Source organism: Oryza brachyantha, chromosome 7 (genome assembly GCF_000231095.2).
Source record: "Oryza brachyantha chromosome 7, ObraRS2, whole genome shotgun sequence".
Classification (NCBI taxonomy): domain Eukaryota; kingdom Viridiplantae; phylum Streptophyta; class Magnoliopsida; order Poales; family Poaceae; genus Oryza; species Oryza brachyantha.
Genome location: NC_023169.2, coordinates 3,075,683 through 3,103,654, shown reverse-complemented (window position 1 = coordinate 3,103,654; position 27,972 = coordinate 3,075,683). Strand labels below are relative to the sequence as shown.

Here is a 27,972-nt window from a genome sequence, read left to right as displayed (position 1 = left end):
GTGGTGGTGGTAGACACCAACACACAGCGCGGACGGCGTATTTATCTAGCTGCTTTTGCTAGGGCTTTGCGAGCAATGTCACGAAAAATTATAGGTTGGGTGTTATATTGAATATTTGATCGGACGTTGAAAGACTATTTTAATGACTAATTAAAAATTAATTATATAGGGTGCTAGGAAACCACAAGATAAATTTTTTAAACCTAATTAATCTATCATTGGTACATGTGAGTTATTGTAGCAGTTATGACTAATCATTAACTAATTAGGCTTAAAAGTTTGTCTCACAAATTTCTTTCGAACTGTGCAATTAGTTATTTTTAACTATGTTTAATGATTCGCTACGACGGGTGAACATAAAAAATTTTAAGAACTAAACAAGGTATAACTATCGTTCTGATACAAAATCAAGAAAGAGTTATAACACATTATCGTCGACATCCCAACCTTTTCACTCATGCTTATACTTATAAGCCAAAATTTAAATTTTTAATATTAAATTTAGAGTTGATTTTAAAGTTTTTTCACTAAAGTTTATTTCATACACATATTATATTAGGAGACAAAAAAAAAGTATAGTTATTTTATGTTTTGGAATGAATGGAGTCAAAGAGTGTAGTACTTACGCATCCGCGTTGGGGAAGTGAAAGCCATGCAAGAGAGAGATATACATACTTTTGAGATGCATCTCTTAAAGCTTCGAAGGAATAGGGTTCCATATGCCTTTTGAGATGGATGCATTATTTAGCAGCAAAATGGTGGTTGCAGAAGATGCACAAGCAACAGTGTGGACTTTACGCTTCGATTGGTCGGAGTACTGTCCTTCGTTTGTGCAAGCACAAGGCGTTTTTGAATTTTAAAGTTTGTTCTTTTTAGAATAATGGTTTTAGATAGTGTTTTGTTTTTAACTTTTTTCTTAGCAATCACGAGAAGAGTTGTACAACAAAGGTGATGAAGAAAATCCCTAAAACTATATTTTAAAAAAAATCGATGCTTGAAATTTAAAATCACGTTTGGATTAAATAGCTGATGGATGATGGGCGACAGATGAAACCGAGCTTGTAATTATCATTCAACGGTAACGAGGAACACATTAAATATTATTATAAAATTAATAAGTTGATTCAAAATTGTTTTCTAAGTAATGCTCTAATGCTGATAAGGAAATTTTCGGGGGAGATGATAATTTGTGACCGAGCGAGGGCACTTGTTTTCTGTATCCAAGTTAAAAGGATTGATGTTTTTATCTCAACAAAAAAAAAAAAAAGAAAACAGAGAGGATGTCTTCCAAGCGTGAGTGGTTAAACAGAATACCATAGCTTATCTACTCTCTAGCACACGAACTAATTTTACTCGTTCTATATACTTCATTTATCATTCTTTTAATTCGATGACTAAAATCATTTTTCTAAGATTATACGGTTAATACGGACTCCACCTCTATTTATATATAATTCTTATATGCCAGTGACTTCTTAGATTAGAAATTATCTTACTAATTACAAAGTTTCTATATGTTAGAAAATATATTTCCAATTGAAAACATTTTCTATATATTAGACTTTATATAAAGATAAATATATAAGTTTTTAATCATAAATATATACAAATATGCTATGAATATCTTTAGAATTAAAGATCAATCACAATTTTCATTCACACCGTTAGAACACCAACAATGATACAACTACAATAAAATTCGTGATCAATACCATAGCACAGTTACGATAAACATAAGATTGATTAAGGTTGTGTACTACTATTATTAGACGCCACAATAGTCAAATCACTGACAATAATATTAGATATAAATCTTTGATAAAACAGATATGAGTATCTGGTGTTATAGAAATATTTTGTTAGCACCATGTGTTTATGTGAAATAAGTAAATTTCTTGATCCGTTGAATAACACATAACTGTAGAATATTTTTTGAATCACGAAAATATATGTGCACTTACTACTAATAACGAACTAGAAACACTACTAATAAAAATACCATTAGTAATTTCACACGGTCATATATTTTTTAAAACTACAAATAACTCGTGGGATAAATATTTGCTATGAATTGTATGACCACTTGATATTTGATTTAAATATCTTTCCATGTAATATAAGAATGCACGAAGAATTTTTTTAAAAAAATAAAAATAAATTTATACTTGAGAGCTGCACATTTATTTTATACTCTTGATATATACCACATCAATAAAATCTTATTTATTATAAGAAGACGGAAAGTTGTATATGATACAACTCATGTTTGTATAAAGTGATTTTTATTAAATTCAGTTTTATAGAGTTTAAATTTTATATTAATATCAGATAATGTGAATAAATTATTTAATTAAAATCATCCTTCCAATATATGGATTTGATATTGTAGTGATTTTGAAATTAGTGTATCAATTTGTTATTATAATGTATCTGAAATTTGCATATGAACTTGGCCTTACAAGTTCTGTAATTACTACTCAAACTTAAAAGCTCTTAATTAATTACAATATGGTCCAACCTATAATTTATTATATAAAGCTATAATAGTCACTATTACCTAGTGATTTATTTTGATATTTTTTCATAGTTTATTTAAATAATTAAATTAATAAATGCTTGATAGATAACCAAATTTGAACGTTTGGTTTATATATGATTGCATTAAAAAACTTGTAATATCTTATTTACATTAGATGTTGAGGTCGAATATATAAATTTTGTATGTACAAACTTTACATATTATATATAAACTTTTAAAAAAAGAAAACGAGATATATATAAAAAAAATAACGAGCATTCGCATGAAGCTAGCTAGGCCACGCAAATATTCACTAAATAGCCTTTTTAGGAATTGGACTCGGGAGCGATGGGTGAAAAACATTGGCAGAAAGCTTGAACTTACGCACGACGGATGGCAAAAATTGATGCCATCACGATGAAAGAATGACACGAGTTGCAGACGAAAGCATAAACGTTCTATAACTTTTAAAGTATAGGTAAAGAAAAAAAAACCATTTTGTTTAGGAGATTAGAAATAATCAGGAGAAAAGCACACCTGAGATATATAGGATCACATTCATAATATTCTCAGCTCAAATCTCATGGTGGTTAAACTAAGAGTTTTACCCTCATCCTTCCTTTTATACCTCGAGTTAACTCGAGTTATCGGTACCTCGTGGTACTAAATCGTTTTTGATCGTTGGATCTAACAGTGCACATCCTACTTAGCTAGATCTAATGTAAGAAACGATTTGGTACCTTGAGGTGTAAAAGGAAGTACGGGAGTAAAACTCTTAAACTAAGTTTAAACAGATCCTCGGGCCTCCAAACATACATGAAAGTATAAAAACACCCGTTAAAAAAAATTTCAATGTTGTCTTATATCCATTTAATCTTATAAATCGAAACTACCTCCGTTTCATACTGTAAGACTTTCTAGTCATTCATTAATAAATGTATATAATTTATATGAGCAATTTTATAGTCCTTGATAAGATGACATGAGGTACCAAAATTCAGTGTAAAATTTTAATATCTCTTGATATCTAGGTACTATGAGTACTAAATTTTACACTAAAATTTTAGTACTCTCAGTACCTACTCAAGCACCGTAAAATTACTTAATTTATATATGCGTCTAGATTCATTAACATTCATATGAATCTAAACCATACTTAAAAAGTCTTACGTTGCAAAATGGAGAATTTAATTAAATTACTCGTGGATTAGCCTCGATGGCAATGAGATGACAAAATCACTTCCTCTTGTTCTTGGAGGCGAAGCGGAGGACGAGGTAGAAGAGGACGCGGTAGAATACGGCCCACCCCATGAGATAGAGCACCATCCACCACTTGCGGTCCTCCGCCGTGCTGATCCGCAGGTGGCCCAGGATGGCGTCGCCGGTGAGCGGCGGCGGGCCCGGCGAGAACACCCTCCCTCCCCGGAACTCGTTCATGAGGAGGCCCTCGTATGGGTACTTCATTGTCGAGATGGTGTTCATCCACCTCCACCCCGCCGGGATGCTGCGGCTGTCCAGGAAGTAGCCGCAGAAGAGGAAGAAGAGCGCCGTGAACGCGATCACCGCCGCGTACCTGCGCCGCCGCCATCCATCATCGCCGGCGAATTTGATGGGGGAAGGGGGAATAGTTGATTGGTTGCTTACCCGAGGATGAAGTTGGGGACGACGGAGCTGATGAAGACGACGAAGGAGTTGGTGGAGAGGAGGGAGGCGTAGAGCATGACGAGGAAGTAGATGAACTGGCCGTGGAGGCGGAGGGCGAACCAGACGATGGCGGCGTAGGCGGCGGACTGGAGGAGGAGGAAGGGGAGGTAGGTGACGAGGCCGGCGACGACGTAGGCGGAGGCGCGGTACGCGTTGTGCGAGGTCTCCCTGATGAAGATGAACCGCTCCTGGATGAAGGCCGGCACGGCGTCGTTGGAGGAGAAGAAGAAGACGCAGACGGTGAAGATGAAGAAGCTCAGCCGCTCCGTGACCCCCTGCGCGTCGTCCCTCGGCTTGGTGAACATGGTCGCCATCAGGAGCCCCATCACCACCAGCACCATCAGCCGTGACAGGAACAGCTCCGGCGTGCGCAGGATGTTGGTGAAGTTGCGCCGCATCAGCACCCACACCTCGCCGGGGTAGGAGTTGGCGAACTTGCCGCGGTGGCCCAGCGAGGTGATGCCCACGCCGGGGGCGCCCGTCGGGGCGGCGCCGGCGCGGCGGGGAGTCGGCGTGCGGTAGTCGCCCTCGCTCACCGTGTACGCGCTGCTCAGCGGCGTCGGCGTGCCCATCACGATCTCCGGGTGCGCGTGCCTGCCGCCGTCCCTCCTGGGGCGGCGCGACGGCGTGAACTGGGCGCCGCCGCCGCCGCTCCAGGGCGACCTGGAGTGCTGGCTCCGGAGGCTATGGTCGAAGTCCTCGCCGTGATGGGCGGAGAGGAGCGGCGTGGGAGGGATGCTGGAGACGGTGGAGACCCCCTCGACGGCGAGCTTGGGTGGCTTGAGGCCGGTGAGGCAGAACTCGGCGAGGACGGCGACGCCGTACTCCGACTGCTCGTACTCCTGGATGACGTCGAGGAGGTGCTCGATGGAGCTCTCCCCCTTGGGCACCCGGCGGCCCATGCGGGCGAGGTGGGCGGCGACCTCCCTGGGCGCGCCGCTGTACATGAGCTGCCCGCGCGCGAGGATGACGAGGTGGTCGAGCAGCTGCAGGATGCGCGATGACGGCTGGTGGATGGTGAGCACGACGGTGCTCCCGGCGCAGGCGATGTCGTGCACCTTCTCGATCACGCTGTGGGCGCTCGTGGAGTCCAGCCCGGACGTCGGCTCGTCGAGGAAGAGCAGCGCCGGGCCGTGGATGATGTCCACCCCGATCGACACCCGCCGCCGCTCGCCGCCCGACACCCCCCTCGTCCCCTCGTCGCCGATGTAGGTGTTCCTCGACGTCGCGAGGCCGAGCTGGTCGATGAGGTTGTCGACGCGAAGCCTCTTGTCGGCGGCGGAGACGGAGGAGCCGAGGCGGAAGTCGGCGGCGAACATGAGCGTCTCGGCGACGGTGAGCATGGGGAAGAGGCGGTCGTCCTGCATGACGTAGGCGGAGGAGCGCTTGACGAGGCTGGGGCTCATCTCCACGCCGTCGAGCGCCACGCGGCCGTCGAGGCTGCCGATGCGGCCGGCGAGCGCGTCGAGGAACGTCGACTTGCCGGCGCCGCTGGGGCCCATCACGGCGGTCACGCACCCCTTGGGCGCGTACCCGGTGATCTCGTGCAGCAGGTCCACCTCCTTCTTCTCGCCGCCCCGCTGCTTCTTGACCACGGTGTACGTCAGCCCGGTGAACTCCAGCCCGCCGGTGTAGCTGAACCGGCCGCCGCCGCCGTACGCCGGCTTCCGCGCCATGTCCACCCCCGTCTCCAGGTCGCGGTGGTGGGCGACGTGACGGTGCGCCATGGCGAGCAGGTGGTGTGTACCGTCTCCTCTGCGTTGAATTTGACCGTGCAACGCGTGTCTCTTGTACACGTTCTGCATGGGGGCTAACAGCTTCGTGGATTTGGCAGGTTGGTACGTGCCAAAGTGCCGGGCGACAGAAATGAGGGCGCGGGCGACGTGTAACGTGTCATCGGAGTGAACGTCTTGTAAGGTCAGTTTTTTTTTTTTTGTTGTCTCGCCAGGGTGTTGTTTTCTCCCCCCTCTAGAAGCCTAGAAGGGCAGGAGTCAACGCGACTCAACGGGCTCCAACCTACATTCATCGGCCTAAACGAAATCCTATAAATTAAACTGATTCTTGTAAAAATCCTATAGATTCATGTGTTTCGAACAAACATGCGTTTGGTTCGTAGACGAGGACATGTTTGGTTCGTAGATGAGGTGAGTTAGATTGGATCCATCCGTAGATTGTAGGATGAGTTGTTTTATTTTTTGTTTGGTTGGATGGATGGGTTGAATTTAGTTTTTTATTTGCTGCGAGAGATGAGATGGGATGAGTTGGACCTGTTTTTGTTTGGTTGAAGAAATGAGATGAGATAAAAATTACCTCTTATATTCAAAATAAAATATAAAATATTAGGATTAATATATGAATAACCTAAAGTAATTGGATATATATTTATACTAGTAATATATTTTAAATAAATTTAATAAAAAAATAGACACCCTCTCTGTACGTCATGATCGTCTTAGGACAGATCCATCCCACCGTTTTGGTAGGATGGGTTGGACCTGGACGTGAGAAAAATGTTTCTTTTATGGGTCCCACCCATCCACCGACCAAACATGGCCAGGGATGAATTGGCCCTATCCCAACCCATCCCATCTCTGGAACCAAGCACATTATAAGAGGGTTCTCTCAGCTCATCGGCAAAAGCAAACCCAAAGATGGAAAGACCCATCTCTGAGCCTTTTCAGAACTAGGAAATTTTAGATGAAATAGTTTAATATCTCTAATTTTCCTATGAAAAACCTCCGAACCAAAAAGACTCTAAGAACTTTTAAAAAAATACCTTAAGGTCTCATATATTTTAGTGTAAAATTTTTTAGTATAAAAATTTATTAACTTGAGATACAACATACCTAGATAATATCTCAAGATACTTATTAAGGATGATAAAAAAGTCTTCATAAGAAAGATTGGGTCTGTCCCGCATGAGAAATTGGACATTATGCCATTCCCTAAACTACCACTCCGTGTATTGGTGCATTTAAAATGCCACTCCAAACATGGGATCACGATTTGTTTTATCATTTCGGCTATTCCCAGGTTTTTTTTCTTGCTGATTTTGCTAAGTTAGGGGGGACGAAAATACCCCTCATTCTTTTCTTCTTTCCCACTAGGGAGGCAAGAGGCAAACAGCCAAACAGACGCCGACGCCCTCTCTTCGTTCTTCTTCCTCGGTAGGTCTCGTTGTCTCCGCAGGTCCAGGAGAGTGACGACGGGCTGACTTCAACGACGGCGTCGGGGATCAGGTGGACGGAGAAGACGACACTGAGGCGGGGTGGGGAAGGGTTGGGGTGGATGGAGGAGGCAACACCGAGGGCCGTGGTGGTGACGCGGGGTGTGCCAATGCGGCGGCGACGAGGCTCCGACATCGCACGATGTGGGCGCAGTCTCCGGCGAGGGCCGAGGCCGCTGCTTCGTGTCGGAGATGCCGGAGCTAGGGCGGGGGTGGGGGAAGCGGCAGCGCTCACGGCGGGAGCCACGGTGACGCCGGCGCCCGGCAAGCAGCGGTCGTCGCCTCGTCGTACTCGGAGAGGAGAGGCCGAGATGAGAGGAGTGAATCCCGATCTAGATCGGTGGTTTGCCTTGATCTAAACGAGTTTGGCTCAGGAGTACTTTTTTTTGTCCCCTCATGTCGGGAAAATCAGCAAAAAAAATAAAGCCTGGAGTGACCGAAATAGCAAAACAAATGGTGATCCCGTGCTCGAAGTGGCATTTTAAATGCGTCATTACGCTGAGTGGCATTATGGCGAAACTCAGTTTTGGAAATGGCATAATGTCCAATTTCTCGTCCCATGCCTAGCAAGCGCTAACAGCTTTCGCAGAATTGGATAGTTGGGTTATGAGTTATACTAGAAAGGAGAACGGGGGATCAAACCAATTTTACATCGCTTTTCCTGTTATTATGTAGTACAAAGCTAACACACCCACCCCAAGAAAAACACTAAGATATATAAAGTGGAGAGAGAACGTACACGGGAGCGGCACAGTGAATCGGTCATCTTTGAGGAGGCCAGAAGTGGTGCATGGTAACACCGTTGCAATGAGGTAATTAAGATGAGCGGCATGAGAGGCAACAGCTGATGGTGTCATCGGAAGGAGAGGGATGTGGATTTGGTCCATTGGGGCAGCACCCATGAGAGGACAATGGGGGAAAGGAAGGGGAGGGTTTGGTCAGGGTGAGAGTAAGACTGTTTTGTGGACACACCCTTGTATGTCTGTAACCCTGAGTGCTATACTGGTATCCCTAGAAGCATGATAGGATTTTGCCTTCTTCGTCTTGTATTTCTCTCTCTCGTTGCCTGGAAGGAGAAGGGGCATTCCAGGGGGACTGGGGGAGTGTAGCTACCGCGCCCACACGGTATGGGTTCGTCTGCTCCCAGTGAAAGCTTTAGTTCAAGCCATGTCAAATATACCCAAGGCTATTAAAAATGGAACCATCACACCAAAAGTTAGATATGTTGTTCACATTAAGAACAATAGAACACATATGGGATTAATGGAATAATATATGGAAGAAATTGCTGATGTTTCTGTTGATATACCTTCACCTTCAGGGGAAATAAAGCAATAACAACATTCTAATTTTCTGTGGTAATACATACCTACACCTTCAGGGGAAATGAAAAAAAGGGGAAATGTGGATTTCCTAAGCCTCAAGAATGATTCATTTTTAAGAACTGAGAAAATGATTGGATAGGCATTTTGAAGGCTATTTAGCTACAGGAATATCTCTACGCGTTGAGAATTAAATGATCAAAAAAGTTGACAGAATAAAATACTTACAAGGATGAGATCCCGGTTGGTTGAAGAATAACACTCGCTTGTGGTAATCAATGGAACTGATAACAAACAGGGATTACAGTATATACAACAGATGCACAGGTGTGTTCTTAACTTGAGTCCCTGCCACCACCTTCAAATTTTGCCACAGGGTCATGGTCATGGAAAGGATTTTGCCACTGAAAATCAAAATGGGCAAGAATTCTTATCAGAGAATAAGAAATAAGATCACGATCAGAGTTTCAGTCACTAAAATGTCCTAGCTTCAAAAGATTATAAGCATTAATGCAATCGATTGCCCATATGAACCACGTAAAAGGAAAAGGCTGGGAAAATGCAGAAAGGATACACAGTTGATATCACTAAAATAGTAGCACTAAAGATCAGCCACAGGTGGACTACTGCATCATCCACTTAATTGCACACAAAATTTTCATTATAATATTATCTGAAGTAATTCAATCAAGAACCATGTGAGGATCAATGTAGATCATCAATATATTAACAGAACACACCACTGGGATCAAAATAGTTCTTAAAGAAGTCCATATCGCCAAGTATTTTGGTGCCAATCAAACATGGTAATTTCATGGCAGGCCACAGTATTGCACGATATGAATCTGACAATGAAATGGACATGTTGGATTTTTGTCCTGTTTGCATGAATAAAGTGAAAAAGTCCATAGAACTAAAACATAACAATGGCGATGCAGTGTAATACAAAAAATTGCATGCTTTGTAATAATTAAAGAATGAATCTCTTCAATCTCCAGTTTAGAAGTTTTCCACCTCAGTTTGTAGGATGATATTGTTATCTATCTACTGGAGGTATTGAGTGGCAGGAGTGCATTTATGTCAGATGGTGAAAGAACAAATATGTGTGCATGATTGGGATAAAATATATAATGCCTTGAAATTGCACAGCATCTAGATCTCAGTGGTAGACCATATGACTACAGACAAGGAGATCACCTGTTGGGAACCTGGGCTCAAATTTTAACATTTTTATTTATACAATATAGTTCTTCTCCCTAATCTTAAACTACACAAAGAGACAACTGAAACAAGCACCCCTGCCTTCTTACCACTGAAACACTAGAAACACAAAACAATTTATCCTTCAGACAAATATTGATAATGGAACTGCATACTGTGCTGCAAATATTTCAATAAAGGAATATAAACTAGTAACTATTATACAGGTTGTAGCAGATGTTTAAGGAAGTTGGTTAATTGCATTGACTAAATAACAATCAATAATTTTACAAGCAGAAACTAAATTAAAATGGTAGCATTCCCAATTCACCTATTTTGATGTTAGAAGGTGATCATTTTATATGCAGCCCAGCACTTGAGCTAATACTGAAGAAAGGATGGTTTATTGTGAGTAGATTATGATCATTAACAAGTAACGACATAGAGAAACTAAGCATGTATCATTATTTTCATGCTTCAACATATATAAATAGTCCACAGACCACAGGTGTGAAATGTGAATCTAATTTTATGAGCGGCAACTGATGCAAGGAAAAGCCCACCTTTTGATGACTCATGCACAAGCACGATGTGCATCGCAGCGTTGTTGGGCGGCAACTGCAAACGGAGCGGCATGAGCTTCCCATTGATGGGGCTACGTGAGCAGATAATCACGTCGCTGAGCCCCGTCTCCTCCTGCAACCTCTCCAAAAGCTCCTCCAGGCTCGTACCATCGAACGTGAATGAGTGTCCTTCCTGATCCTCGCCAATGTCGCCATAGTCATCCCCAATGTGGTAGTGGATCGCCCGCCCATCCACCTTGTGCAGCGGCACCGAGAAGGATTCTGTCGACTGCAATGGCAATGTGTCCGCAACAATTAGCACTTGGCATTAACATAGCCATTGGGATTTGGGATGATCAATTCGTCGAGCAGATGGCGGGTGTTGAAGTACGGACCTCCATCCTGGTCAGGCCAGGCTCCGGTGGCGCAATAAACCCCGGTGGCGGCGGCGGGGGCTGCGCTCTGTACGAAGTTGGGCTCGCCGGACGGTGGTGCTGCGGTGAAGGCTGCCTTAGCGCCGCCGTCGGCACGGGAGACGGCGACCGAGAGTGCGGCTTGTAATGCGGCGCGGGGTCGGCCGGTGCGGGGGAGGGGTGGGAGGATTCCGACTGGGGCGGGAGGGCCTGGACAACCTCGACGTCCCAGAGGATCCAGCCGGGGTGGCGGTGCGGCACGTCGTGGGTGACGGAGTTGCGCCAAGGCGGGAGGCCGCCGTTGGCGCGGAGGTAGTTGCCGTAGCGGGTGCGAAGGCGGGTGTGAGGGCCGTCGCGGACGGGGATCCACTCGACGGAGGAGTCGAGGCGGTAGGGCAGCGTCTGGAGCACCTTGCGGCCGGTACTGCCGAGGAGGAAGGGCTCGTTGGAGGCGGAGAGGTAGCGGCCGTAGCGGCTGCGGAGGCGGAGGACGCCCGGGGAGCCGGCCACCGGCTCGACGACCCACCGGGCGTTCGGGGACGACGCGCCCCGGTCCTGCGACACGTGGGACTCGTCCTCCTCCGCGTACAGGTACTTGTCGTGGTGGCACCGCAGCCGCACCGTCCTCGCGCGCTCGAACAGCTCCATCGATCGGCGCGGGCGGGGCGGGCGGCGGCGTGCCGGTGATCTCGCGCCCCCCTCGCCGGCCCCTCTCCTCCTTCGTCGCCTCGCGCGCGTGCGACGCGGGCGTGGTTTTGTGTGCGCGGCGCGCGCCGGGGCGCGTCGTGGGCGGGAGCATGGCTATTCTCGGAACGCGCCGTGACGCTCGCCGCGGGACATGGTGAGCTCATCAGCTCTTTGCCGTCCACGCGTGCGAATTGGATCTTCAAGAGCTGTGTTGTTTTTCAACGACGAAAATGGAAAGATTATCTGATTATTTTATACTTTCTCTGTTTTTTTAATTGAGTATTCAAAAAATTTATGTATTTTTTGATTATTTTTGTATGATTTGATTTATTGCTAAATTAATTTTAAGTATGATTAATAATTTTGTATATTTGGACAAATTTTGAATAAGACGAAAGGTCAAACGTAAATTCAAACGTCAACGGTGATCAATTAAAAAATCAAAGAAAGTAGCTATTTAATGGTACAAATAATGGAATTAACTACAAAGTTAAAATAATAATATCTATAACATCAAATTAGTTTAAACAAATCCATCATTGAATATATTTTATAATATATTTATTTTGTGCTGAAATGTTGTTATATTTCTTATGAACTTGGTTAGACTTAAAAGAAATTTTATTAATGATACCTCTAAAGTAACTTATAAGAACGGAGGGAGTACCATGCAAACCAAATCTACTTGTCCATCCAATTTCTCTGTAATTTTCTTAGTTTCTATCCACTTTAAAAATAGAAAAGGTTATGAGACCATTTTTCATTTTTAAGGAAAAAAGTCAAACAACATATTATAAATAAAAAATAATTTATAAATAAAACTTTTATATACATATTACTAGTGAGCTAAAGCTAAGACTGAAAAATAAACTATGATAAAATATCAAAATCAACTCTAAATTTAAGATTAAATTTTAAATTTTGGTTTATAAGTATGAAAAAACGAAAAGATGGTGCAACTCACTCCGGGCTGGAATAATGCCCATTTCCAACCACTTGACTTTTGTAACTTACAAGGAAAACAATATACTCCTTTTTCACAACGTCTTTCAGTGTGGTCGTTGGAGATGGCAGATGTAAAACGCAAGAAAGTTTGAAGATTTGATACTCTCTGTTGCCACTTCGATCAAATCAAATATCTCGATGATCAGAATGATCAGGAGGCGTTTTGCGATCAAAACAAAGAACTAAATTCCATTAACGCAGGATTTATCATAAAAATAACAGCAGCATTAGCAAGTCACTAACTATCTCTCTCTTGGCACCAAACCGTCCCAATTAGCCAATCATCAACAGTTCAACACAACCGTAAATTTCCTGCCTCCTGCTAGGCACCAGCCAAAGGCCAGTTTTCCAACTATATATAAATCCAAAGACATAGGGGTCCTAGTTTCGCTTTTCCATGGAAAAATTAAATGGTATATGAATGAAAATGTATATATATGTTCTTAACGATTTAAAAATAAACACTAAAAATAAAAGTATTATTTATTATTTTTTACCATTCTCAAAAAAATATCTTTAAATATCATATTTTCAGTGTAAAAATTTATTGTAAGATACTCCCTTCATATTTTTTTATATGAAACCATTGATTTTTGAATCTACGTTTTACCATTTGTCTTATTCAAAATTTATATCTAAATATGCAAAATTATAAAGCATATTAAAGTTCCTATAATAATAAATCATATTATAATAAAATAATTAATAATTATATAATTTTTATGAATAAGATGAAAGGTCCATAAAAGTCAATGACGTTATACAAAAAATATGAAGAAAATACCAAAATTTTGTACTAAAATTTTTAATATCTCAAGATACTCGTACTAATGTAAAAAGAAACTTGGTTCTATAATACTTGTCATTTAGACAGGCACATGGTCTTAAAAGGAAACTCGGTCAATTATTATTAGTATATATAAAAATATCAGTAAACATGTGATTTTGTTGAAATAGTTTTAAAAGTATTTTATTCACCGTCTTTATGGTTTGAGAATAAATATTTTAAAGTTGTTCGTAGCCAAAGTTTTAAAAGTTGTCTTTAGTGGTATCAAAAATAACTTTTTTGAAGAGGAATACAACCGTTTGAACTGATAAGGACGTTACTTTTACTATTGATCAAATGTTTGATTTTTTGTTCTTCAATCCAATACACGTGCAATACACGGGGGCTAGAGGAGGAGCGCGTGTATGAAATTTTTGACTTACTTACATGCTTTTAAATTACTATCTAACAGCAGATCCCGGATTTGATTGATGTAATTAAAATTTGTAAACATTGGATGACACCCTAAGGACATATATGTTGTGATATGAAACTGCAGCCTGACATATCTGCACTGGGGATTGACATCATAGCCGCATGGTCGCCCTGTCGTCGCCGACGGGTAGCTCCGTCGACAAGAGGAGCGTCATGTACAACATCGTGTCCGGCACGTCCATGGCGTGCCCGCACGTCACCGGCGCCGCCGCCTACGTCAAGTCCTTCCACCGCGACTGGTCGCCGGCGATGATCATGTCGGCCCTCATCACCACCGGTCTGTAGTTTTGGTTAGTGCAAGAAAGAAATGTCGATCTTTTGGATGCTTACAAAGATCATGGTGATCGATGCAGCTTCTCCGATGGGCGGCGACGACGCCGGCGGCGAGCTCAAGCACGGCGCCGGCCAGTTCAGCCCGGCGAGGGCACGCGGCGGGACCCCGGGCTGGTGTACGACGCGACGGTGGGCGACTACATCGAGATGCTGTGCGCGCAGGGGTACAACGCCACGCAGCTCGCCGTCGTCACCGGCTCCGACGACACGGCCTGCGGCGCCGCCAGCGACGGCTCCGTCGTCGCCGACCTCAACTACCCGACCATGGCGGCGCACGTCGCGCCCGGCGAGAGGTTCGCCCTGAGCTTCCCGCGGACCGTCACCAACGTCGGCGCCGCCCCGGCCGCTGTGTACGACGCGAGGGTCGTCGCCGCGCGTCCGCCTCTCCGGCGGCGCGGACGTGAACGTCACCGTCGACCCGAGCAGGCTGGAGTTCAGTCCGCAGTTCCGGAGCATGTCGTTCACCGTGTCAGTGTCCGGCGTGGTGGCGGCCGCGAACGAGGTGGCGTCGGTGGCCGTCGTGTGGACCGACGGCGAGCACGAGGTTGAGGAGCCCTGTGGTGGTGTACACGGTGAACGTCGCCGTACCGGAGGGAGGGTCGACGTGATGTGTGGCCGCTACGATGACTGATTTTTTCAATAACTCTGGAGCTACCGGTTGCTTTTGGGTGGTGTTTGGACGGGGCTAAGTTGATGCATCTAATGTTTAGACACTTATTATAAATATTAAGAGCAATTTTATCATTCTTGAGGAGGTACCTTAAGATACCACTGTTTTCTATATAAAATTTAACATTTTCTAGTATATAAGATACCCAGAGATACCAAATTTTACATTGAAAACAGTGGTACCTCTGGGTACCTTCTCAAAGATGAAAAAAAGCTCAAATATTAAACGTAGATTATTAATAAAACTCATACATAATCTTGGACTAATTCACGAGACGAATCTATTGGCCTAATTAATCTATGATTAGCATATGTGATGCTACAGTAAACATACGCTAATTATGGATTAATTTGGCTTAAAAAATTTGTCTCACAAATTAGCTCTCATTTATGTCATTAGTTTTATAAGTAGTCTACATTTAATATTTATAATAAGTGTCCAAACATCCAATGTGACATGGAATAAAAAGTTTTAGCCTCATCTAAACATCCCGTTAGAGAGACCGGATTACTTCGTGAGTGATGCAATATTTAGCTTATCACGCTGTTAAGAGAAAAGGGCCATTGATACGGGATCTAGATCAGCTGAAGTTGCTATAGCAACTGCAACTTTAGCAGTTACATTTATTTCCAGTAGATGCAAATCGGATGACCCAAATTAACCCGCCGCACGGTAGAAAAAGTATTGTAGCACAAGATCTTGGACGGATGAAACTTCGTGTAGTAGGCAGTCGCCATTGTGACTGCATGGGATCTAAATCGATTGATACAATACATTTATAAATAAAAAAGTAATTTAATAAAATTAAGGCTGGAAAATAAACTATGATGAAAAAAATCTAACATTTATTATAACATTTTTCTGTATGATGCCGTGAACACAATTGCTCATATAGATGAGGTCCTAAATCAGAATAACTAAACTATTTACCTTGGTGGCTTGAATATACCATACAACATCCTGTTTCACTAATAAATCTGCTATTGTTCATCTGTCCTAAAAAAGCAAAAGATTTAGTCAACATTGAACATCACATGCATTTCACCTCGGCTTGGATGCCTGCAGAGGCGCTTCCAACACATCAGGCATTGTGGCTCATGATGTTATCACCAGTAATCTTTACAAGAACATGACCCGTCTTTGAAATGATGGAATCGGATTCGATCCCTCACGATGATCTCCACGCCGTAGAGCTTCGATACGAGCTTGCTGATTGTGTGGCAGTCTTTGCAAACTCTCAGGTTCTTCAGAATCCGAACGGGAGCCCCAGGAGTAGCGTTAAGCAAGCCAAACGATATGGCCAGACGCTCGCTGTGCAAACGGAGGGCAGCGCCCTTGGCAATGTCAGCACTAGCAACCAAAGGAGCCTCTGATAAGTCTGGCTTGTATCCAGCTGAAGTGAGCCTCAGTTGAATCTCATCCAGTTTTTTGTATATCGCCTCAGATTGTGGGTGCGACGTGTCGCCCGCGACAAACTGATGAACCAAGCCATCCATTTCAATGGAGCTGAACCCTGGCTCCTTCTTGACGCCTTCCTGCGTCATCAGCCGCCTCACCATGCCCACATCGTTCCAGCGCTGCGCGGATGCATAGACCCTTGAAAGCAGCACATACACACCACTCACAGCATCATCAGGAACCTCAAGTGCTAGCTTGGCCATGGCCTCAGTGAGCTCCAATCCGGCGTTCTTCTTGCAGCATGCATCAAGAAGGCTCCTCCAGATGATGGCGTCAGGCCGACAATTCATACCGGCCACAATGTCGAGGGCTTCCTCGATGAACCCTGCTCGTGCCAAGAGGTCCACCATGCACCCGTAGTGCTCGATCCTAGGCTTGATCCTGTACTCATCCACCATCATTGCAAAATACCTCCTGCCTTCCTCCACTAGCCCGCCATGGTTGCACGCGCTGAGCACCGCGACGAATGTGATGGCATTTGGAGACAAGTTCTCCAACTGAGCCATCCGATCAAACAGCTCCAACGACTCAGACACACGTCCGTGGTTTGCCAGAGTGAGGATCATCACATTCCAAGACGCGAGGTCCCGCGTTGGCATTCTGTCGAACACCTGCTGCGCGAGCTCCAGAGCCCCGCACTTCCCGTACAAATCCACCAGCGAGTTGTTGATCAGCATGTCACGGGACACCGCCTCGCCGTCGCCGTCGCCCCCGAGCTCCCTGAGCAGCATCGCGTGCGCGTAGACACCGAGCGAGAGCGCGCCCGCGCCGGAGCACGCGCCGAGGACGCTCTGCACGGTGTATGAGTCGGGCGCAAGGTCGGTGTCCCGCTGCATCTCCCGGAAGAGGTCGAGCGCGGCGAGGTGGTCGCCGTTGCCGACGAGGGCGTCTACGGCGGTGTTCCAGGACACGAGGGACCTGTCGGGGATGCGGCGGAAGAGCGCGAGCGCGGCGGCGGGGAGGCCACAGGAGGAGTAGAGGTGGAGGAGCGAGTTGGCGACGACGGTGTGCGCGGGGGCGAGGCCGAGCTTGGCGGCGAGCCCGTGGAGCTGGCGGCCCTCGGGGAGCGCTGAGAGGAAGGACGCCGCGGAGAGCGCGGCCGGCAGCGACAGGTGCGGCGGCGGCGGGCTCGGGGTGGACTGGAACGACCGGAACAGCAGGAGCGCGCGGTGGGCGAGGTCCGCGCGGCGGGACCGCGCGAGCGAGCGGAGGAGGCGGACGGACGACGAATGCGACGAGCCGGCGCTCGCGGCGTCCTGGCCGTGGGTCCGCGCGGCGGGGAGCGCGGAGGCGGCGAGCGAGAGCATGGCTCCTGCGTCGGCGTCGGCGGTTCGTGTGGACGGCAGCGCGTCGCCGTTGCTGACGATTTTTTCTTTTTTTTGGGTTCTCGGCGGCGAGGCCGATTTCCGTGGGCGCGGCCCAGTTAAGACGTTAGATGCAAATGGTAGCGATCCAACTCGCGCTGGTTTATGTGGGCCCACTCGCTCGACTGGCCCAAGATTAGATACTAAGAGGCCATGAAGGCCTATGTTAGTTAGTAGGAATAAGTTCATCTGACGTGAAATCCCTTAACATCAAAACCAAAAATATATACCACTAAACTCACATAAATCGTTCAAATAAGATCCTATGGTAGTATTGACTCTACTTTACTCCGGTTTCATTAACGTGGCGTATGATGGGGCTTATATGTCAGCAACTCGACGCTAAACTTCCTCTCTCCTCTACTTCTATTTCGCTCCCAGGGGCTCTGGCGGGCAAGGGAGAGCGGAGATGGCGCCTTCGGCTAGCGGTGGTCAGGGCGGCCGCCCTAGGGGTGTCAAGGCCCTATCTGGCCATGGCGCATGCGCTGCGAACTCATAGGAGCGCGTGGTCCTTGCGGCTGGCGGAGTTCACGTCAATAAAACCAAGTAAAAATAGTTCATACTACCATAGGATATTTTTTAAACGGTTTGTGTGAGTTCATGGTATGCGTTCCTGGTTTTTGCGTTAAGGGACCTCGGGCATATCAACACTAAGTTGAGAGATCACTAATAAACTTATTCCTTAACAGATATGGTAATTATTGGCCTATCTTAAACGGTGTAAATCAGGGTCGCAACCAATAATATAACATTCAAAACAATGGTAATTTGGGAAAGTTTCAGATGAAAATTTTCATTTTTTTTTAGAAAAAAGGTATGCACTGAGACGCCGCTACGTAAATAGTTATTCCATTGAACTGGATATATTGAACTATTACGAGGTCTAATTACTACTAGTATGTTGGTCTTGAAAAGAGAAAATCTAACAAACGTTATTGACAAACATTTAATTTTAAGAAATACTATTGACGAGAATGAGTTCTACAAAATACCATCATACAAACGAATTTGTCTAAAAAATATCATCATCGTTAGGGTTCCATCGACTTTTCCCGTTAAGTGCTATGGTATGAACAATGTATTTAACGACAAAAGACAAAAAATGGATGGAAACCTAATGACAATGGTATTTATCAGATAAATTCGTTTGTACGATGACATTTTTTAGAACTCGCATCCGTCAATGGCATTTCTTAGACTTAATCACTTAGACGTTTATCAAAGGTATTTTTTAGATTTTCTTTGAAAAGAGAAAAAGACAGTCTTATGGATAAAAGGATTTTTAGATGCAAGTTTTGATAAAAAAAAGAGACAGCGAGAAAGGTTTGCGTGGAAACATAGCTGCACGAAACTCGACAAACAGCAGATGTAAAGTTGAACCGGATATTCATGAAGTACCACTATTACGAGCTGTCGAGCTCTACATACTGGAGTATGTTATAAATTGCAAACAAACAACAATATAAATTTGAATCTGAAATCCTAAGTTGAACACGGAATTGATGGGCATGTGTTGCAGCTAAATTGCATGTGTACATGATTAACTAGGCCGCAGCAGCCACATGCCATAGGATTCATCCCATTTAATGCAATCAGGCATCACCTGCCAAATTCGCCATCCCAATTCATCCCCAGATTCTCTCAGTTTCAACCTGTGTTTCAATGGCATGTGATGCCTAGCAACTGATCAACGCCAACATGATAACATTGCACATGCCCATGTCTGCCTAACCAACAAGTTAAGTACAAGGTTAAGAAGAATCAGATGGCCAAGAACCAAAGAGAGAGAGACAGCAAATCAGACTGACAAAACAAAATTGTATATCATCATCTAGTAAAAGAGTTCTATATAGTATCAGTGCAGCCCATCTGCCGGGGGTGGTTAATGGACAAAAGATTGGGGATGAACTCTCGCGATTAGCACCGCACCGACACTGGAAACTCGCTCAATCATCATCATCATCATCCAGGTAAAATTATTGTTGCCTAGCACACTATAAATAGTATATATGTATGTATGGAGAATCTCTGTTAATCACACGGTGTATGACTGCTGGATGGTCTCAAGATCCAGGCCCTTCTGCTTCACCACCGACTCCATCCGACCCTTCAGGGTGTTCAGCTCTCTCAACCTGTGCCAGAAATTCGGTTCAGAATTTCAGATTTTCAGCTACTGTAGGGATGGCTGTGCCGTTGATCATTGAAGGTTTATGGTAATGGCATCATATTTTACATACCTTGCAATTTCAGCTCTCCTACGGGCCTCTTCTGCAAGCTGGTTCAGATCGTTGTAGCTTGTCATGTCACGGAAAACGCCTGCGGTGGTGGCTGGCTGAAGCCCGTGGATGGTCCTCTGAGCAGTCGCCCACTTGAGCTGGTTTTCTTGTGTGCCGAAATCCTTCTTCCTTGTGAAAGCAATCTGCCCGGGTGCGCGCATGTAAAGGATGAGTACAACTACAATGTGTGCAGGCAAGAAATTTGCAATTTAGTAGTTCGGTCTTACCCTTTGCTCAAGAACAAGATCCCATGCCTTCCCACTCAACGCGTAGCGGATCAGGAACTTGATGATGTCCAGTGGCAAGTAAAAGACGATGTTGTAAAGCCAGATGACACCGGCCCAACCCCATCCGATGCCCTTGATCGCAGCGAATGCCCAATTGGCATATACAGCAATCAGAGTAGCAATCTGGTTGTACCATGGCAAAGAATGTAAGCAACAGGTAGTAAACCACAAAAAGATGATGTATCATAGTATTGAGTAAAATAATACCACTTAGTAAGAGGGCATGAATTTGATTGACATGATGAGATCACTTACCAGCTGAGCCACAAAGAAAGCAAAAACCAACAAGAATCCTGGGCGCTCCACAAATGACCAGCTGCGAGACCGTGTTACGAAGATGAGGGCCTGGCTGATTGTGCTAACTTGAAGATAGACAGCAGAGGCAAGCTTCTGGAAGTCATCCTGAGCAGTCTTTTCAAGGCTTTCAACGTGAAACACTCTCTGAAAATTATCCAACCAATCAAAGGATGAGCAAGCATGAACCACAAACCATACAATAAAATGTTCAACAAAGTGTTGGTCAGTAGACTCAGTACTGGGAAGAAGTCAGTCTTGTATGCTGTCCAGAAGAAAATGACTGTCATCATGGCCAAGTAACCACCAAGAACGACCCCAGTTGCAAAAATCTCAGATAACTTCCAGCTATCAGGTTGGGGGGATGGTTTTACTCTGTCCTTTGAAATTGTCATTATGGTACCTGTTCATATCAAAAGGTACTTTGGTAGTTAGGTAACCTAATATAGTACATAGCAGGGTTCCCCTTACCGTTACCGCCGCGAAAACCGTGGTACCGTGCTCCCACGGATCCCGCAAGGTAACCACAAAAACCGCAACGAATTTGAAAACAAAAAATTTGAATTCAAAACCGCACGGTAAACGCGGTTACCGCGCGGTTTCGGGCAGTAACCACGGTAAGTACGTGCTGAAACAGCGCACGAGAACGGCGGAAACCGTGGTTTCCCGCATGGTTTTTGCAGCCAAAACCGCGGTTACCGCGAGGAAACCGTGGGTGTGATGTCAAATGAAAAAAACATTAAAAAATCTTGAAAAATACATAAAAAATAGAGAGATATTTTGTGACTATATTTGTGAGTTGTGACATAGGAAAAATAGGAAAATAGAATATGCTTTAGAGAAAACAAGAAAATTTTCATATGACCTTTTCTAAATTCTTAATATTGCAACATACAAACATACACCGTTATATGACTCATATCACCCTTCACCAAATAATTCACACCAATAACAAGTAATAACTTCATTTTGATTATTGGGTCACAACTATAACTACTACCAATTATTACTAACGTGCACGTATAATATTTCTCCATACATATTTTCCATATATCCATCGTTGTATATTTGTATTTTAACATTATGTACCCTAGTGTCTAGTGTAAATTAATAATGACTTAACAACAAAATATTCTTAACCATCTTCCTATGAAATATTATTTGCAATAGGCTATTTTTTAATTTTGTTTCCCGAAATTCTCGTTTATGATTTTTAATTACGCCAGAAATACATTTTTTTCATGAATTTTTTTGACAAAACTACATTATATATCAACATATACAACATATATTTTTTTATTAAAATTTCCTCAAATTTTTTAAATTCTCCTCAAATTTAAACTCGGTTACCGTGGCTTACCGAAACCGTGCCTCTGCGGAGGGCGCGGTTACCACGGTGGCCGCCGCGGTAACCGCGGTTTCGGAAACCCTGGTACATAGATACTTATTGGACTGGACATATTTAGGCATGCATGAGGAAGACAAAAGATTGTTCAACTATAGCAGGTTTTGCTCTTTTCGTGAATCAAATAAAAGATACTAACCGTCATTGAGGATGGCAATGATCAGGACCATAAATGGTGGGAAATCAAACTTCCATATCAGAGCAAGAAGCATAAAACCAAGCTGTTACAATAAAACACGCCGCAATAAAATGGATTATTTGTCCATCTAAATAATAAATACATGATTAAGAAAACACTAGATCGTATAAGGAACATGGACTTACCACAATACGAATTGTAATTGACACAGCATAAATCTGCAAGCAGTAAAAAACTTAGAATCTGAAAAGACGATAGAGGACTTCACTGGAGGAGAAGGGACTGCAGTTATGGCTTACAGTGTAGTTCTTCATCCTCTGGAAAATTGCTCGGCTTGTAAGCACAGCACTAATAATCACACTAAGGCCTGGTTCAGTTAGGACAATATCAGAAGCACTACGGGCTGCGTCAGTCGAGTCGTCCACTGCAATGCCAATATCAGCCTTTTTCAAAGCGGGAGCATCATTCACACCATCTCCAGTCATACCACATATATGTTTCCTTGCTTGCAAGCGTTTCACAATCTCATACTTGTGCTCTGTCAAATAATAGTAAAAGGCAAACTACAATTATTGAAAATAAATGTTGACAAAAATAATTAAGCCAATGAAAAGTAGTATGGTTCTCATAACAGATCATCTCCAAAGTCGTACCAGGAAAGACACCAGCAAAGCCATCAGCCTTCTCAATTAACTCATCAACTGGCAAAGCAGCAATTGATTCATCCTTGTTTTGTCCCAGTAAAGCAGATGAAGGGTACATATTAGTACCCATCCCCAAACGCCGTGCTGTTTCCTTGCCGATTGCAAGTTGATCACCTAAAAAATATTACAAAAAAGTTTGCATTTATGTAACTAGACCAACTCAAACTCTAGATAGCATCCCACTAAAATAGGCGGCTTCCAAACGATTGACTTGACACTTCCTAAGACAATCAAAACAGCTAAAGACTAAAATTCAATCAGCATTCCAATCCAATCTGCAACCATGTCTCACTACTTTACTAACAAAGAATAGCAAGATACCAGAGATGACAGAACCAAAACTCTCCATTTAGAATAATTAACATAGGAACAACAGTGTGTAGAATTGAAATAGGACAGACCTGTAATCATTTTAACATTGACACCAAGATTGAGTGCCCTCCTGATTGTTTCTGCGCTATCATGTCGAGGAGGGTCAAAAAGTGGCAAGAGCCCAACAAATTGCCATGGTCCTCCAGGACTTTCTTTCCTACCGTCTGGCACTTGCTGTATTAAAATGTTCAGTCAGCCATGAACGAACGTAAGCAAAAGGTTAGCAGTGGGTATTACAAGATGATGTGATCCCAGACCTGGTATGCCACACCAAGTGATCGCAGGCCACGCTCCGCAAATTTGTCAATTACAGCTCTGACTCTTCTTTCGATCTCAGTTTTGTTGTGTGCGAGATTAAGGATCTGTTGAGGTTCCATAATCAATAAGTCATACCACCACAGTAAACTGACAAAATGCAAGTTACATTTCGACAAACATAAAGCTTCTGTGCAAATGAATAGGTACCTGTTCTGGTGCTCCCTTGCTTACACGATGCATTTTCCCCTCATTATCAATGTAGGTTAAAGCAGTCCTTTTGTCAGTTGGATTGAACGGCAGAAAATGAACCTCTTGAATACCAGCACGAGCCTTTTTACCAAACAAATATAGTAAGAAACGAAAAGAAGAAAAATTGTAATCAATACTGAAAATGCATCTGATATACCTCCTTTGGATCAGCAAGCATACCAACTATTGTGGCATCTATGGCATCCTGATTTTCAGTACGTGAAGCTCTGGCAGCCATTAGTATAACAGTATCCTGGTCAACACCTCTTTGGAAAACCTGATTCAGTTTAAAACGTTTTACAGATCAGTGTGATTATCAGAATAATGACAGCAGTAGATCATTCGAATTAACATATCAAATTTTTAACCTCTATAAGACTCTTATCCACAGTCAACTTGTTCAAAGTTAGCGTTCCAGTTTTGTCACTGCAAAGAACATCCATACCAGCCATTTCCTCAATAGCTGTCATTCTCTTTGTAATTGCTCCCTACATCAATATGCAAATATTTTTATAACGCTGTATGAGAAACAGACTAACAAACATAATTTCTTGCTTCAGAGAATTGTCCAGTAGATACCTGCTGAGCCAAGCGGTGTGAACCTATTGCCATAGTAACAGAAAGAACAGTGGGCATGGCAATGGGAATTCCTCCAATCAGAAGCACCAAAAGATTGTCAATCCCTGGTCGGTAAGCCCTGTGCTGGATAGGGTACATGACAATAATCTCCACAACCATTCCAATGGCAATTGAACAGATGCAGAAGTTCCCGATGGCAGTCAGAACCTGCATAGTGAAACAGATGTCTGTCACACTATAAACTTGCAAATACAAGACAGTAGGCAAGTACTTGGAACTGAGACTTAGAAGCTTACCTTCTGGAAATGGCCAACTTGGTTTGTCGAATCAACAAGATGTGCAGCCTTGCCAAAGAATGTGTGCACACCAGTAGCAATGACAACAGCCTCAATTTCACCCTGCTTGCATGTAGAGCCAGAGTACACTCCATCGCCGGGGCCTTTGGTCACTGGAAGGGACTCGCCGGTAAGCGCAGACTGCACAGTAGATACAGATCACAGTTCAGAGCCCAGCATCAAACTTATATGACCAGACCAATCAGGACAATATCGTGACTGCAATCACCTGATCAATCTTCAACGGGTCACCCTCGAGGAGACGGGCATCAGCAGGGATGATATCCCCAAGCTTCACACTGATGATGTCCCCCGGCACAAGGATGGCTGCTTCCTCCTCACTCCATCGTCCATTTCTAAGAACCTTCATTACCACAAACAAAAGTCAGTACCTCTACTTGAGATCAAGAACAAACAAGCATCACAAAATGCACAAAAGACAAGATGGCATCGATACCTTCGCCTTTGGGGCGAGACGGGCCATGAGAGCGGCGGCGGCATTACCGGCATTGTTCTCCTCGATGAAACTGATTGTGGAGTTGATGATGAGCAATGTGATGATGCCCACAAAGTCCTGCCAGTCCGGCGGCTTCCCCTGAAAAAACAAACAAATCGAGCCTCATCAATTCAGCTCTCACAATCCCTCACATGCCATGCCCCCCCCCCCCAATGTAGTCTTTCTCATCATGACTACTTACTCCTCCATTGGCGAGAGCGATGGCCATGATTGCGGCGGCCTCCATGACCCAGGACAGCGGGTTCCACATGAACCCCAAGAACTTCAAGAACTTGCTTTCCTGAACACATGCACACACACAAGACACAACACAACCCATGTAGTAAAAGCAAAGCTCTGGATTTGCATCGATTCCCAAACAGAAAAAAAACACAAAACTTTCTACTGAATCCAGGGAAAGAAACGGCCATGTATACGGTGTTTACCTTCTTCTCCTCGAGCCTGTTGGGGCCAAAAAGGTTGAGGCGCTGTTCGGCATTGGCGGAGGTGAGGCCCTCGCGGTTGCATCGCAGGTGTTCGAAGACCTCCTCCAACGGTATGTTCTCCTGCGAAAAAAAGAACATGGACCAAACCCGTCACATCATTCTGTAGCAAGAAGAAAATCAGAGAAAGAATCTCGCAACTGTTTTTAGGAGAGAAACCGAATCAGAGATCACAAGATTTGCTCCGTCGAAACTCGAAAGCGAGAGAAATCAGGGAGGAAAAATACGCGGAAAAGAGAGAAACTTTCTATTGTTTACGGGGATCAAAAGCCAGAGAAACCAAGAACTGTGGGCAAGGAGATGAATCCTTGCAAGAACCGAAACCGAAACACCCCCACGCAGCCATGCTCATCGCCTTCCTCCAGATCGAAGAGCAAGAACAAAAAAAAAGCTACAGAAATCAAGAAAAAAATCCACTGGGCACCAACCCAAAACCCACTCCATCAAGAACGCAAGGAAACCATCAAATCCACCTCAGAAGAACCCCACCCCCACAAAAAAAGAACTCAGGAACAAAATCAGAGCAAGAACAGGGGCAGCCTTCCATCCAGAGAGAACAACGTACGAGATCGACGGACTCATTGAGCACGGCCTCCAGATTGTCAGCCTTCTCGGCCATCGCTCCCCCCCCCCCCCCCCCTCTCCCTTCCCGCAGCCTCTGCACAAGCTAGGGAGAGAGAAGAAGAAGAAGGAGGAGAAGAAGAGGAGGAAGAAGAAGAGCACAGGAAGCAGCTGGGAGACGCAGCCGGCGTCTCTCGCTGCTGTGTTGCTGCTGCTGCCGCCCTTGGACAGCCCTGCCCTCGCCCTATATAGGAGTACACACTGGGGAGAGAACGGAGGAAAAGGGTGTAAAAAGGAGAGAGAAAAAATGGGAACTTTGGGTCTTCTGTGGCTGCGCCTCTGTGTGGGGGCTGATACAGCTTGTTGCCAACCGTGTGGCATCCAAGGCACCTCCCCTCTTCGTTTAGCCTCTTGCCTCCGTGGGACGGTAAGATCGTATACGTTTATCTTATAGACGTGGGGATTTTTTTCTATGGTCAAACTCTATATCTTCGGTTATGTTTGGCTAGAGCTGGTGACTGCATGGTGACCGATGTATGAGATGATGAGGTGGTGCACTGCGTTGCCGAAGGGCTGCTTTGTCCTTCTGACTTTTTCTCTTTCGGTGCTTGTCTTTTGTTTTTGGTAAGTGTAGCGCATGGCTGGCTTCTTTTTATATACGGTGCGTATGTGGATCGACGTCTAATTCAATGTTTAAAGTTAGATGGAATGTTCACAATATGCTGAATATGAGTTTAATGTATTTTCTTGACATATTAGTCTACTCCTTCCTCAAGTGTGAGTATTATGTGTAATGCATGTGTTATTAAGTTGATGTGTTTACGTACGGAGTACATATATACAATATACCATGAATCAAATCCTTTACTTGAATGCACGAATTAAGCATGTGTTAAATATCATAGATGTGCTGAATTCAATTTCAAGTATTCAATGTCATATATGGAAACTTTACTAATCTGTATCTCAGGCCTTGTAGGCAAATAGCCATCATATATTCTTGCACATTCAACTCATATTAGAATATATTTCACGGCTATATTGAACACTTCTTCTATATATATATATATATATATATATATTAAAAGATCATGTTAGTAACTAAACCAATTAGTGTCGTTAGCAGTGGGCTTCAACGAAGTTTTTCTAAGGAAACTATTAACACCAAAATTTAGTAAGATTGTGTAGTGGATTTGGTTAAGGAAAGATCACAATTAGCTGATGGAAAACTTATCCAGAGGAGTTTGAGTTCAAAAAAGAATAAAAAAGACCATGGCATAACAGTATAATTTTATCTATTAGAAAGTTTTGTCTAGTATCCAATTAGTACTGGTATATTTCTTTTGTCTTTAGGAAATATGTGACATGTCCAATATGAACTAATATCTATCCATGGGTATAAATATGTACACTAGGATCCTTATAATCTATCTCACAGATTAATACAATTACACTCAACGCATCGCCACCCTCTTTTCTAAGGTTTTTTTTTATCATTGACGGAACTTGGCACCTGAGTTGGGGCTAGATCGGCTTCAACCTGCGACAAAGGGGTAAGACATAAGCTCCACCGACCCTGGTAATTGTATCGTCTAGATTGGTGTTGTTCAAGATTGCATCGCTTTGATCTCTTGGATTGCTCTAGTTCAATTGGCATATTTGCCTACATGATATTCCAATTCTACCATCAATAGCATTATGTTTAGAGATGCATTGGTTTAGTTGGAATTGTCTCGGTTTGGTCTAATCTTCTGCCTTAGCCGATATGTCTCTACAATCACAATAATGCC

The 27,972-nt window shown here is 44.0% G+C and overlaps 5 protein-coding genes across 5 annotated transcripts; 1 reads left to right on the top strand and 4 right to left on the bottom strand.

Moving 5' to 3' along the window:
* Positions 1–3,678: 3,678 nt before the first annotated feature.
* LOC102713200 (ABC transporter G family member STR2-like) lies at positions 3,679–5,949 on the bottom strand. Its single transcript, XM_006658296.3, has 2 exons — positions 4,163–5,949; positions 3,679–4,091 (listed from the first exon to the last, which is right to left on the bottom strand). The coding sequence occupies exons 1-2, from the start codon at positions 5,947–5,949 to the stop codon at positions 3,755–3,757; spliced, it is 2,124 nt and encodes a 707-aa protein (XP_006658359.2). The 3' UTR covers positions 3,679–3,754.
* A 2,984-nt stretch (positions 5,950–8,933) lies between these two features.
* On the bottom strand, positions 8,934–11,676 carry LOC102712921. Its single transcript, XM_006658295.3, has 3 exons — positions 10,929–11,676; positions 10,534–10,822; positions 8,934–9,174 (listed from the first exon to the last, which is right to left on the bottom strand). The coding sequence occupies exons 1-3, from the start codon at positions 11,592–11,594 to the stop codon at positions 9,155–9,157; spliced, it is 975 nt and encodes a 324-aa protein (XP_006658358.3). The 5' UTR covers positions 11,595–11,676; the 3' UTR covers positions 8,934–9,154.
* A 2,325-nt stretch (positions 11,677–14,001) lies between these two features.
* Positions 14,002–14,863, top strand: LOC121054905 (subtilisin-like protease SBT4.3). The gene is made up of 3 exons (XM_040525850.1): positions 14,002–14,180; positions 14,253–14,608; positions 14,706–14,863. The coding sequence occupies exons 1-3, from the start codon at positions 14,002–14,004 to the stop codon at positions 14,861–14,863; spliced, it is 693 nt and encodes a 230-aa protein (XP_040381784.1).
* An 859-nt stretch (positions 14,864–15,722) lies between these two features.
* Positions 15,723–17,719, bottom strand: LOC102705447 (pentatricopeptide repeat-containing protein At1g59720, chloroplastic/mitochondrial). Its single transcript, XM_006657461.2, has one exon. The coding sequence runs from the start codon at positions 17,665–17,667 to the stop codon at positions 16,009–16,011; it is 1,659 nt and encodes a 552-aa protein (XP_006657524.2). The 5' UTR covers positions 17,668–17,719; the 3' UTR covers positions 15,723–16,008.
* Positions 17,720–19,110: 1,391 nt separating this feature from the next.
* Positions 19,111–26,387, bottom strand: LOC102712647 (plasma membrane ATPase 1-like). The gene is made up of 21 exons (XM_006658294.3): positions 26,187–26,387; positions 25,565–25,684; positions 25,321–25,419; positions 25,080–25,217; positions 24,852–24,986; positions 24,584–24,763; positions 24,288–24,494; positions 24,077–24,196; positions 23,866–23,985; positions 23,667–23,789; positions 23,459–23,563; positions 23,231–23,375; positions 22,779–22,943; positions 22,425–22,663; positions 22,311–22,343; positions 22,126–22,207; positions 20,824–20,984; positions 20,543–20,728; positions 20,228–20,410; positions 19,962–20,143; positions 19,111–19,856 (listed from the first exon to the last, which is right to left on the bottom strand). Exons 1-21 carry the CDS (start codon positions 26,238–26,240, stop codon positions 19,760–19,762), a joined length of 2,874 nt encoding a protein of 957 aa, XP_006658357.1. The 5' UTR covers positions 26,241–26,387; the 3' UTR covers positions 19,111–19,759.
* Positions 26,388–27,972: the final 1,585 nt, after the last annotated feature.